The sequence below is a fragment of the Labrus bergylta genome, chromosome 9 (genome assembly GCF_963930695.1).
Source record: "Labrus bergylta chromosome 9, fLabBer1.1, whole genome shotgun sequence".
NCBI lineage: Eukaryota > Metazoa > Chordata > Actinopteri > Labriformes > Labridae > Labrus > Labrus bergylta.
The window spans coordinates 3,377,637-3,391,266 of NC_089203.1; the positions used below are offsets into that span (position 1 = coordinate 3,377,637).

At 42.0% G+C, this 13,630-nt stretch overlaps 1 protein-coding gene across 1 annotated transcript; it reads right to left on the minus strand.

The window, feature by feature from the left end:
* Positions 1 to 1,835: 1,835 nt before the first annotated feature.
* On the minus strand, positions 1,836 to 8,254 carry stc2a (stanniocalcin 2a). Its single transcript, XM_020647748.3, has 4 exons — positions 7,855 to 8,254; positions 5,721 to 5,863; positions 4,891 to 5,102; positions 1,836 to 4,797 (listed from the first exon to the last, which is right to left on the minus strand). The coding sequence occupies exons 1-4, from the start codon at positions 7,991 to 7,993 to the stop codon at positions 4,431 to 4,433; spliced, it is 861 nt and encodes a 286-aa protein (XP_020503404.1). The 5' UTR covers positions 7,994 to 8,254; the 3' UTR covers positions 1,836 to 4,430.
* Between the last annotated feature and the right edge of the window lie 5,376 nt (positions 8,255 to 13,630).

Genomic DNA, 13,630 nt, shown 5'->3' on the forward strand with positions numbered 1-13,630 from the left:
CTGAGCTCCCCAGTGAAACTGAGGCTATCGCTTCTGGTTCCATTTATATAAAGCAGCTGAAACGGTTTGATATGATTATTTAGTGCACATTTATTTCATCTCTGTTGTCCCTGCTTCATGTGCATGCACACTCATCTTTCTGAGGCCAACAAGGAGACAAAGGTGGGTTGAACCCACTAACCTTGAATGGTTCCTGAATGATTCATCTGTGGAACGTAGGCACCCGGTCATTAATTCATTAGTTCTCACTGGAGCATAGGATACATGTTCACAAAGCACCCCAGGCTGACTGTCTCAGGTTTCTCTGCTGCACAGCCTCCTCTCAGCTCTGATCTCGTCTGTCTTCATATTGATAGGCTTCTGTTGTTATAGCAACCGTGAAAAAGCTGCGAGCTTTCTGGTCCAGTCGGCTACTCATTGTTTGGCCTGGAGGTCATCCATTTTTTGTATTGGTGCACTAAAGGGATTGTGACACAGCATCATTCCCCCCCCCCCCCCCACACACACAGTGAAGTCCCATGAATGTATCACACAGCACATAACTATAACGTCACACCAACAGTGTGTGCAGCCAACCATGTCAGCCTAATGTTTAGTGTCAGCTGAAGCTCACAGTGCCCTTTTTTATCTCTCTTTGGTATTGTCTTATCTGGACTCTGATTCTGTAATAAAGTTTGGATTTATTGATTCATAAGAATGTTGCAGTCTTTGATTTATTGCACTAATTAAAAGTTGTGTGTGATAATGATTCCATTTCTGTATTCACAAGTAAAACTTTAATTTGAGAGAGACATTTTTTATTTTAAGTATATAAAAAGAGTCCAGTCAAAGTGGTATTTGAGAAATTTTGTATTTCACTTGTGCTTCTTCAAAGGTATGATCCAAATATAAAGCTCAGAGGATGAGATATCAAGCAATATCTAGCTCTTAAAAGAACGCAACTTGATAGTGTTTTCCTTTTCGTTCGTTTCAAACCTCCATCTTTAAAACCTCAAAATCTGATGTTTCTGTTTCTGTTCTCAAGCCAAAACTGATAAAACCTCTATGACGTCACTGTAAGGGTAAATACTTGACCTGTTTATTTACTTTAGCTTTAGATAAATGTTACTGCAATCAAGTAACTCCCCTCATTACAGTTCCAATACTTGCACCTGCTACAACCGTCTGCCTTTGTCAATAGAAATGGAGATGTCACTCCCTAGTGGTCATTTTGCATAACTACACTCTCTGAGAGGACCTGGAAAAGCTTTGGGAGAATTTGAAGGCAAACAAACTACAGAGGTGCTGATATTCCAGAAACTGAAAGGTGAAAACTGATATGTCCTCCCCAGTCATAGTGGAGAATTGAGACACAACCCAACATGGCGGTATGTGTGTGAGTCTGATTGCCATTAATGGACAGTGTCTACACACCACACTTTAACAACACTTCAGTGGCTTAATGCCCCAGAACAGCACATTGTTAGTCTTCCTCTCAAATCAAAGAACTGTCTAAATGTTTGGTAAGCCAACGTACACTGTTGGGGCAACTCGCAAAAACGGACACCCTGAACACACTTTGAGCATTGCATACAATCCAGAGCTGCTGATGTAAATGTTTAGGTCTCTACATGGGGAGGATATTTCCAGTCCTTAAAACTTTAAACACAGTCAGTATTTCACTGTCAGAGAAGAGTCAAACAAGAATGGGGTGTCTTTTAACTTGTGTGTATACTTGAGACGGCAAGGCCTTCTCTGCTGACCTACTCAGATCTCTACTCAGTGATAGTTTTGCTTTTTTTTGTGCTACTTTGACATAAATGTAAACTAGACTGACAGACACAAAATGTACAAAATACAGACAAAACATATTTTAATGATAACAAGATACATCCGACTCAATGGTTGAGTCCAAAGATACTTATAGGATCCTATGCCAAATGTCTTACAGGTGAGTTATACATTTCTAGACCATGATTGGTATTTTAAACGGTGAAAATAGTCCTTGTGCTTTACAGAGAAAAACACATGATGGTGGTGTTGGAGCACTAATTATACAGGAAACATGGTTAGTTTTATTTTTCCTCCCAACACATTAAAAACAGCCATTAAAGCCACTACATTATTACAAAAAGCCAAACTCAATGACAGAGCTGAACAGATTGTCACTTTTACACACATACAGTACATTCTCAATAGGATTAGCTTATGTCTTGTGTCGGGATGTCACAGGAATCCCAACTTCCACAACAGAATACAAAAAAGAAAAGTGTGAAAGCCTCACTGATGATTCAAACCCTCGCAGCTTATAATAGTTTGTTAATGATTGCAAGGGGTTAAAACTTGCTGTAAGTACATCAGGGGGGGAAAGAAAAGAAAGAAGAAAAAAAAAGCTTAACTGAGCCACAAAATCTGAGCTTGTTTGATTTTTTTTTGCACCGGTCATGCTACCATGTAGTGTAGTGTGCTCACAATCTGCACTTCCACTGCTTAAGCATGTGACTGGCCAGAAATGGTCAAAAGCCTGTGTGTGTGTGACCTGAAGAAGAGTACAGGGAGAAGTAAAGACAGGAGTGAATAATCACATTTAATAGAAAAAAAAAAGTTGTGCATGTCTCTCTCCTTCTTGCTGCTCTGCCTCTCCGGGTTGCTGGCTTTTGGCAGGAGCCCAGAGGAATTCTCTGGTGGCCTCGGTAAATATAACATTTAGAATAACAGCGCCAGAGCCCGTGTGTGGACTTAACCCAGTTCCTGGGTCCTTGCTGCGTTGCCTGCAGCTCTTATGGGTAGAATAACAGTCCTTCATGTCTCTCCTTAACTAGGTAAGGGACCAGAGAAGAGGGTGGAATACGGACTAATTTAGAGGGGCCAAGAGATCTGGAGGGTTTCTGTCAAGCCTCCTTCCCGCCTTCTGGGAACACCGCTAGAGTGTTGCATTGCTCGTCTTAAGGGACTCACTCTGGTCCTAGGGAGCATGTGGGGATACAGGAGTTGGAGCTGTGGTTGATAAGTTAACCCAGGGCTTCTTAATATCCTTTACAGGGTGAAAGCTCTGGTTAACCTGCTCTGGATTCCTAACCTGCAGCGACTCAAAACAAATCATCCAAAGTGCAAAAAAATGTAAGACTTTTGTGGCTCAGTGTAATCGTGAAATAGCTCAACAATAAATCTCCCCCTGACACAGTAAATCACAGAGAAGCGGTCACTGTGGACAATAACAAGTTTAGGCACCTTGATGAGTGAGATTTTTTACAATGAACTTGATTGAACATCCACTCTTTGCTGGAGTTCACAGCAAGCTTTAATCTTACATCCAAAACCAACCGAAGAGAGAAGAAATAGCATCTGACAGTTCAGTTATTATCTGTGAATGAGGAAAAAAAAACGTCTCCTGAAGCTATAAACATGACATTAATGTGTAATGTCAGTGAGGATTTCTCTATTGACAATGAGCTTGAGTGATGTGATACTTTCTGCATCCAAGATAAGACGCATGTCTCGAGTTGCATGAACACTTATGAAACATAAAAGAGTCCTCAAAACTATGCCTGCTATCAGTCTGCCATTCAACCACTCAGACAGATGACCTCAGAGATCAGTCTTCGCTCTCTCATGTCTAGCTTTGTGAGAGACTTATCAACACACATGTGAAATAACCGTCCATATTCATAGTATTACATTTGCATCCTCTCTAAAAATGAAGTTTCACTTGAAGAATGCACACGTCTGCTGGCTTTGTGGCCATCATGCACTACATTTCATATGTGCCAGAACTGGACTTGAAACCTGTACAATTTGTATTTAATCATCAAGTATCTATAATCATCACACAGTCCCCCACTCTGAAACAACAAACGGTGTATGTTACATATCTACAGACCAATGTGTGATGAGTGCAATACTGTGGAGAGAGCATACAGCACACCATATGCCATCACCTATAGCATACCAGTATTGCATATTGTAGCTATATTTATACATGTTGATATAAATATAGATAAGAATATTTCTATGTACATTTTGATATTTCAACATTGCATAAAGAATAAAATAAATAATACAAATATAATCAAATCTTACAGTAGGTATGATTTGAGAAATGCTATATTAGAGGCCAAAATAGTCCTAACAGTGGAAATAATCATGATAATAACGATTGTTATTTCTTTTTTTCTTTTTTTAAGTGTGGCCTACAGTCTGGCATAACAGCACGAGCTACACCTCATTTACCCTGCAAGGTTACTATGTGGGACTGCTGGAATGACTGGAGAGGGCGGAATAAAGACAGGAAAGGTTGGGTCTTGTTTCCTTCTGCTCACTCATGTCTGGGAACTTGTGTGAGCGTGTGTGAGTGTGTGTGTGTGTGTTTGTGTGTTGATCTGTGGAGGTGTGCATAAGTCTGCAAATGTGGTTTTTCAAACGTTGAAAAGTAGGGACAGCCTCCCGCGCTTTCACCTCCGGATGTCTGTGGCCTCGGGGTCTTCCTGTTCGGCCACGATCCCGGCCTCCGGACTCTGGCGGCGGGGTCCCTGACTGCGATTGCGCGGGTGAGCATTGAAACCCGCCTTAGCCGGTTTCTCCTTTTCACCTTGCCGTGGTAGGCGAGGATGCTCCGGCTCTGGGTGGGAGGGTAACGGGCGGCGGTGGTGTTCAACAACGGGGGAGCCGGCGGGTGAGGGGGCGAGGGAGGAGCAGAGGCTCAGGCTGTCACACAGAGCCCCCCAGTTCTGCTCGCACTGCAGCCGGACGCTTCGAGTGAGCGCCTCCTTCACCTCCTCGCCACAGCTCAGCAGGATGTTCACCAGCTCCACATATGGACTGAACAGAGAGACACAGCATATAAGTAAATATCTGGAATCACAACACCTCTATGTCTTGAAAAAGATAGAAAAAAGACATTCAACCACTCACCCTTTAGGGAAGAGATCCTGGAAATGGATCATCTCCACCATCACAGCCACATTCTCCTTAGCAGCAGAGCACAGGTTGTGTTTGATGTAACACTCTCTCTGGAGCTGGAACACCATCTCTTTAATGGACACACACTTTCTACTGATGCAGCTGAACTTGTGTCGGAGCCCGTGTGCCATACACTTCAGAGCGTCCTTGATGAAAGACTTCCCCTGCGAGCGAGACAGTGACAGTTGTAGACGTTTTTTTTAGACTTTCAATGTGCACACATCAGGAAAAGGAAAACATGATTATTGTTGCATAATAGTTTTGGGGCTTTGGAGATGTTGGCGATGTGTAAATGTGGCTGTGTGAGAACAAATCTGATGTCTGGCTTTGTAACTGGAATACAGAAAAGGGTGATGAAATTCTTCATAAATGGCAGTAAATCATGTTCCTCTTTTGCTGGAATATTCTGCATTTGTCTGCAAAAGATGTAAGTTCCTTGTATGTAACCCTCTACACATAGTAGGACCCCGGTCAGTCAGGCACTAACTTGGCAGGGGCTTCAGCCTTCGCTATGCATGAAAAGGGGGCTGACTGGGCTTCTGGCCAACTGGCTTATGACCCCTGCTTCTAACTGTACATGCATCAATCCTTTGAGAGGGAAGTGAACTTCCCACGAGAGGAAAATAGATTATTAGAAGGGTGTATGAACAATTGCACTACTAGAAAAAAGGGGATTGTAGAAGGAAAGGCTGACAAATATGGATCAGTGAACCAGTGAAAATGGAATTTTGCCTCTGGCTATATCATTTTTTGCAAAAACATACACAGACTAGTTTTAATACCTGAGAGTCAAATTTGCCAGCGTTGTGAAGGAACGTCATGCAGATTTCCTGTAGCCCTCGTATCTCGCAGGAGTTATTCTCAAAGCACTCAAACACACCACAGCCGACATCCCCTGCACTCACCAGGCAGTGCTGGATCTCAGCTGGAGAAAGAGAGAAACAGGTTAAGGGAGGGGACCTTATCATCCATTCACAGCAAGAGACAGTGGCAGATTGTTTTCGGGCGTGTTGGCAATGATAGCTGCAATGAATCACAAAAGCTGATGTGGCGTATATAACTATTTCCACAGACACAGCGATCGTACTTGTGTTCATAACCTAGAGAGTGAGAAGAAGAAAAAAAAGGGATGCAGGGAAGGAGGGAGGGAGGAGGAGAGGAGGGGGAAAGAAGTCCAATTTCCCAAAGCTGAGGGGGTTCCTGCAGAGGAACACTTGGTGACAGATATTACTGTGTCATTCTGCAGCACAATCCGTCTGCACTGCTTAGCACTGAGAAGGGATGCTGCATTGCAGATGCAGCCTTCACTACTTGTGCAGGAAAAACTCAAATGCAGTCCTTTGTATATTCTGTCTATGAATGTGCATCAACAAGTCTCTCATTTTTGGAATTTGAAATTACATACGAAAATCACAAATTAAAAAAGGTGTATAACTATGAGAACACTAGCAGAAATGTACATTTAAAAAAAACTTGCCCAACATTTAAGTTCATGTGAGAATACTTCACATCAGCCCCTGCATATGTGCAAGTTGTCAAATGCCATTTTCTTTAAGTTGCAGTCATGAAAGACAGGAATCAAACTGATGATGACAACAGGAATGACCAAGGGGAACATGAATGTCTCTCTTGTAACCCCAAATCTCTGTGTGACAGCATGCATAATGAGACATCTGACTGCAGGCTGGGAACCTGTCACAGAAAATGCTGCTCACCGTATGTGGCAAGGTATAGAGGTATTTTTTCACCATTTAAGTTAATATGGCAGTTTGTTGTTTCAGTTTGACTATTAAAAACCCAACTGTTGACATTGGCAAAAAAAATGTAATCACACCAGTGATCCGTCTTGGAGCTAATAATTGGCGAATATGAGCATTTTCCTTCAGTCTGAAGTGCGCACCCTTTACATAAAAACAGTGTGTTTAATGCAGCAAACAAAGGATTAAATGTGACTTATTAGAAATCACGTTTGTCAACAAAGAGCCTCTGTTGGGGGGCAAGTGGAAGGGGGGGGGGGAGGGGCCGAGCTGCTGCGGGGTTTGTAGGCACAGAGTTGAACTTTAGTGCGCAGGAAAAGTGAGCCGCTGTCAGCAGTGCTTGTTTTGGCATCACGGGAATGTGCTTGGATCGTACGAGCTCGGCCGCAGCGTGCATTGAGTTTCACAGTGGTGTTACCAGGGTCTCTGCTATGAAACCTGCGTTGGAGTTTGTCCCCATATTTCAGCGTGGGGGGGGCAAGATCACAATAATGCTGTAATGTCGTGACACACAGGTTCACATGTTGGGTGACAAGTCATGCTGGGTCCATGAGGGAACGGATAAATAAACTATGTTTTCAAGGGGATTGCAGCAGTCCATCATGGTGTTGATGTCGACTAATCCAGCTCCTCTTTTTGTTGCACTATTTCCCCCAAAAAGTAAGCTTATTAAAATAAAGTCCCGTTTGCCTTTATGACCAGCCACGACACCAGCAGCCTACAACAGTCATTACTGATCCAGGCCTACTAACCTCCCTGAACACATCATCCAACACTTAAGTTCGAGACAACATATTCGAAAGCCACATTTCTTTCAGAAAACCCACTGAAAAGTATCACCTATAACTCACACCTAGTGCTGCCGTATACATTACCTATTACCTTGTGCCGTTCTATAAATAGTTTACTAACATATTGGATTTCTATCTCTGAGTATTTACAAGGTATCATCTTCCTGTGTAATCGAAAAGGGTAACTGGTGTGCACCGTAGCGGCAGGATTTAAGTGATAAAAGAGCAGAATTGATCCGCTCGGCCGGTCGAGTCCCCCCTCCAGCGTGCTTCATTCTGCAGCCTCCAAAAACACGTGTACGGATAAACCCCACGTAGATGCACAAACCAGTCATCTCAAACATTCAAAACTGACACTCATTTCTCACCTGTGTTCTGGAGAGAGAGGCGTCCTTTTTGTGTCGCAGGCTTCTCCGGGAGGCTGTCGTGGAGATCAATATTATCCGATCCCACTACTTGTTCGAGCACAGACAAAACCAGCAGCGCCACAGCCAGCTTGACCAACATCGCGCCTCGACTCCCAGCGAAGATCTGGCTGTGCGAGTGTGTGCGGCTGTGTGTGTGCGCCTGTGTGTGTGTGTGTGTGCCTGTGTGTGTGTGTGCCTGTGTGTGTGTGTGTGTGTGTGTGTGTGTGTGTGTGTGTGTGTGAGGGTTCACCTAGGATCAGCGATCAGCGCAGCTGCGGCTTGGTGTCTTATGGGGCAGCTGTGGGTCTGAGTGCATGAGCTGGAAGGGATGCTGCCTATATTTCTCAGAGCCCCGAGTGTCAATTTGGATGAAGGAGTTAAGCAGGTGTTGTCGGTTGGGGCTTCACAACCAATCAGAGACGCAGACATCCACGTCCAAGGTTTTAGGGGAGTGTCTAGTGAAAGTCCCTTTTTTGCAATAAAACTGGCGCCTTAAAGCAATAGCCTGTTCACGAGTGAGTTGACTGTGGAAGCTCTGAGATAATCAAGACCAAACAAAGTATGCATAATCAGTCGTATAGATTCCAATATTGGATTTGCATGCATTGCAGTATATCTTAGCCTATAGCTCCAAAAGTCAATTGAAAGTTTGTTTTTTTAAACTATAGTACTTAGGCTACAAGGCTGAGTATAATAACAGTCCAAGAAATATCAACCTCTTTCAACAACTGCAGAAAATTGAAACACATAATGTCCAAAAGCTCAACTTAAAAGAGAGTGAGCTTTTACTAATTCATTAATATGAGGTGGTGATGCATTAACAACTTCAGACGTCTGCAGTAAAGCTTTCTCAGAAAGAGGGAACACATTCTGCTGTAACACCTGGTCGAATATGATCTCTACAATTTTAAATCGTAAAATAGTCTAATACAGGCAAGTGGTCCAATCTAAGTCCTAGTTTATATTGATTTCCAGATCCAGCTATAATAACTATAATTTCAAATGAAAGCTCCTATAAATAGATTCCCTTTTATTAACTTTTTTTATGGGGGAAGGCAATATGAAGGGGGCTGTTACACAATGCCCAGTTTAGCCTGTGACAATGAGCTCTGCTAACCACTACAACACAAAGTGAGCTAAGAATAGAGGACCCACACTGGCAGGCTTTGCACATTTGGAGACGTTAGAGGAATCTTTTTCAAGAGTAACACTTGAGGATGCCATGTGGACCGACTGCAGCCAGACTTGCAAAGGGAACACAAAGCCTCTGTCTTTGAATGTTTCCAGTGACCTAATGGTGTTACTATACTCTCAGGTAAAGGGTCTCTATAGGAGTATGAGGCGTGACCCAAGATGGCTCGTTGCTGGACATGACTGATGGCTGCTGGTGGACAGGAAGTGCTGCTGATGGCCAGCAGGAATAAGCATCAAGGTGCAGGTTGGGCAGCTGCACTCGGGTCCTTGGCCTCTAGGGGGTGCACTGATACTTAATGTTACTTTCTTTGCCTAATAAAGTATGTTCGAGCAACCTCACTATATTTAATCCAACATCTAACTGTATAATCCTCCAGACAATAAGAGGCCCGACAAATACAGGCAAAATACATTCCCCTAAACAGGCAGGTGGTACTCACTAGATGTTGTTGGATTGTGGGAGGAAACTGGAGCCCCTGAATAAAAACTTGGGGAGAAAGCTCACAAACAGTATCACTTGTGGGGGGGTTTAGTGTCTGTGTGTTCTTAGGTAGATGTGGGGCCCAATGTCAAAATTCCCGAGACCCTGTGACAAATAATACGCCACTGCTCAGGCACCCCATAAACAAACATAGAGAAATGTTGGACTTTGTGTGTGTGTGTGTGTGTGTGTGTGTGTGTGTGCGTGCGTGTGTGTGTGTGTGTGTGTGTGTGTGTGTGTGCGTGTGTGCGTGCGTGTTTGTGTGTGCGTGTGCGTGTGTGCGTGCATGCGTGCGTGCGTGTGTGTGTGTGTGAGAGAGAGACAAACAGGCATCTTGATTGCGGCTGTCGGAATTTCATAGATCTGTGACTTTGAAATCTGTTTATCATAACATTTTCATTTATTTTCACAGAATCCTTTTCATGGGAAGCTCTGGCTCTGTCTGCTGGAAAAAAAACTTTTAAACCCAAAGCTATATTTAGACCATCAATGAAATTAGCCTAGAGCGGGAATTGGACTCTGCTCTAACCCTAACCAAAATGACGATCACTTATAGCTCTAAATATAGATAATTATCATCCTCAGACTGCTGTATCTATCGGTTTAATTGAGGTTTTTAGTCAGCAGAATAAATTCTGGAGGAGTCACCACAGCTGAGGAATGGGAGGTATTTTGGCCAGGACATAATGCAGCGTAAAAACCTCAAACCTTTTGTATACCCATCATATTCTCATGGTGGGTGTTGTAAAAAGGATTCTGTTTTGTATTCTTTTACGATCTTGTCCTACTTTTGTCTTCCATATTTAAGATTCAAAACTGGTATCAGCTTTGATGTGATGTTAGTATGGCCAATCTAATTTAACAAGGCATCACTTGAGACTTTCTTCTGCTCAATAAAAAAAAAAGTTGTTCCAGTCCTTGTGCCACAAATTGGCTTAAGCTTGAGAGCACAGAACGGAAATTGCTATGCAGCAGTATTTTCAAACTAGATTTCCAGGAGGCTCACGGGGGGGGGGGCACTGTGGCACGCGTCTGGAGATGGGCTTGATGCGTCTCCAGTTGTGCCTATACCACAAACTGGAATCTCCTGCTCAATTCACGTCTGTTAAAATCAACCCACGCTGTGAACACACCCACAATTTGGCCCAATCAGTAAGCTGCAGTGGACCACAGGCTCGTAATGGAGTGCGTCACCGCTGCCTACTGGTGCTGCATTCAAGTCCTATAGGAAAAACTGCCAAAGGTCTTTACACCAAAACCAACAACTCAGAGGTAATCAAGTACTATGGCTGTTTAAGGAATTTAATAGTCCAGTTAAATGGTAATTTGCTTTGTCAATTTAACACAGAACTTAATGGTTTGACAGCAGACCAAATAGTGTTAAAAGTCGTTTAAATTCAGATCAACTCCATTCAGTCCAACAACGAATATCTCATAAAAAGGGTTGCTTTATTCTTCTAGGCCTAGTATCTCTAGCCCAAACCATGAGGTCTGCCTTAACAAACGGGCACTGATATGTTTTATTTGGACACATAAAAACATTTGGTTCAGTGAGATCAAGGTTTTTGCTTAGGCTAGATAAAAAGGGAATGTGATGTTTCAAAGGTCACTGGGAGCTCCCCAGTAATATTTCTGCGAGGAAAGTGATCTTCTGCTTCTTGCAAAATAAGAATTTTCTAGATAAAATGTTATGTTTTTTAGGCCATGCTATCTGTTCAAATACTGTTTTAAAGATAATACTAAAAAGAGCATTCATGGTTTACAGTTGGTATAAACTGCTTTACAAAGGCTCAAAAGTGCCTCTTTTATTTTTTAGGAAACTTAGGAAATGTAATGTTGACAGTACTATATTGAAATGATTTTACAAAAGTTTAATTGAAAGTGTGTTGACCCATTGTGTTCAGTGTTGGGGAGGAGCATTGTCCGTACAAAATAAGAACAAACTGGACAAGGTTCTTAACCTGTGCAGCATGACAGACCAGTGCACCCTGAATTCAGCATGATTACGGCGGACCCTCTTTTTGTTTTGTTTTTATGTGCTGTATATGGTTTTGATGTCTTCAGTCACTTACATTGTGATTTCATGCTTACTATGCACGGCAAACTGCCCTAGGAGTAATAAAGGATTCATTCATTCATTCATTCGTTTTAAAAATATTTAAATCCAGTTAAAGGTTAAATTTGGAGAAACGATGATGTGAACAATGTAAGGTCAAACTTTCAAGATTATCATTGTGCTCAAGTACACACACAAATGTGTGTTGTATGTAAATTAAGTTTATTTTATCTCAACATCACTTTATTCTTCATTTTAAAACATTAACAAGCAAAACTGAATAATAACTGTTTGGTGGAAAAAAAATACTACTCTTGAAGACATATGACTTTCAAATTTACAACTTGACTTGAATGCAAAACCCAACCAAACATTGGCACTGACAAAAAGAACATTCAGTGGTTTGAGTAACCAAATGAATTTGGAAGAAGATTTAAAACTTTATTTACAAGGATTAAAATAATTTTTGATTTCATGTTTCCCACAGCAGCAGCAGGCAGCAAGCAATAACTGAATAAACACCAATATTTAAAGTTTAACAGGACAAAAACAATACTTCAGCCTCTATAAGGAGCCTATTTAAGAGCTTTTATTCATTTAGGATAATTGTCATGACCAGAGGGAATTCAATCCAGAATTGTAGATGTTCATTTCTATCACTGGAGTCATTTTGAGACATCTTAATTATGATGTTTACACTTCTCTTTGACATCTTGACTGCATCTAAGAACTTAAATGTTGAGCAGTGTGGTTACTGCCTCTAATGATACTCATGTTTAGTCATGCTTCATGTTTAATATGTCATGTTTCAGATTTATACAACATCTTTTTATGTGCTAACTTCACATAAGGGACTTGTCTCCTCTTGGTGACACTGAAGCTGTGCAGTAACGCTCATTCACTGTGACTGCTGTACTGTAAACATACAGAAAGAAGACATGTGTTCTGAGTTGGGACCCCTGGGGCCCTGGCATTGATCAACCAATGAAACCACAACAGAGAGGCCTCACTGTGGTGTGTGAGTGTGTGTGTGTGTGTGTGTGTGTGTGTGTGTGTGTGTGTGTGTGTGTGTGAACGAGCGGTCTAGCGAATGTCCCATGCCCCATTTACAGAGGCAGCTCAGGTTCAAGTCCGACCTGTGGATCCTTTCCCACATTTCATTCCCCAGTCTCTCTCCCCAGAGTTGAACCTATAACCCGTTTGTTAAAGACTATATCCGCTCTTTATGGGATGCCCGCTCCACCAACTGAGCCAAACCAGTGCCCTGACACTCAGGTGTTTTCCCCCTGTGCATAGGAAACAGAATATATCCTTCTTTTTGGAAACTTCAATTTGTCCTGGTTCTGCACTGGCATAGGAAAAAAAAAAAGAAGCTGGGATAGAGGTGCTGGACTGTTTTGTAATCACTTTGGAATGTAATCTGGAGTTTTGCCTTGGTGCCAAAAAGAAAAAAAACAAACAAAAACATAACAAAACAAACACACAGCAAGTGGTGTAGCCGGTGTAAAATGGGATGCCAAAGCTGCTGGATTGGCTTAGCACAAAGACCTTTATGTTCAAACTGAATAGAAATCTGTTTCTTCTAACACCTCAAAACTTACTATATAATTAATTCAATGTAATGGTACGAGCCACACAAAACTAAAACAGTAAAAATTACAATTTGTAGTTTAACAGTCTAGCTAGCTTAGCTCACAACTGTTAGCTGTAATTGAAGGTTTAGCAAACCGGCAGTATCACACTTCTCATTAGCTTAAAACAAGAAAAGCGAACAGCTAAATGTTGAGTTATTTAATTACAGTTTTTTCCAATTGCTCACACACTAAAATGACATGCATAGCACAACTATTTAAACTGACACACAGAGAGCAAAACCTCTTCTCAAGTCTCCAAAAGTCTAAACACATTTTCTGCTTTACACACATTTTGCACTTTTTAAATGCACTGAACACAGTTCTCTGCATAAGACACAACAATCAGACATAAAGTCACATGTTTGCCATTTC

Coding starts and splice junctions, on each gene's coding strand:
- stc2a (XM_020647748.3), bottom strand. CDS start 7,993: ATGTTGGTCAAGCTGGCTGTGGCGCTGCTGGTTTTGTCTGTGCTCGAA. Junction 5,864..7,854: donor CCTCTCTCTCCAGAACACAG/GTGAGAAATGAG, acceptor CTCTTTCTCCAG/CTGAGATCCAGCACTGCCTG. Junction 5,103..5,720: donor CTGGCAAATTTGACTCTCAG/GTATTAAAACTA, acceptor TCTCGCTCGCAG/GGGAAGTCTTTCATCAAGGA.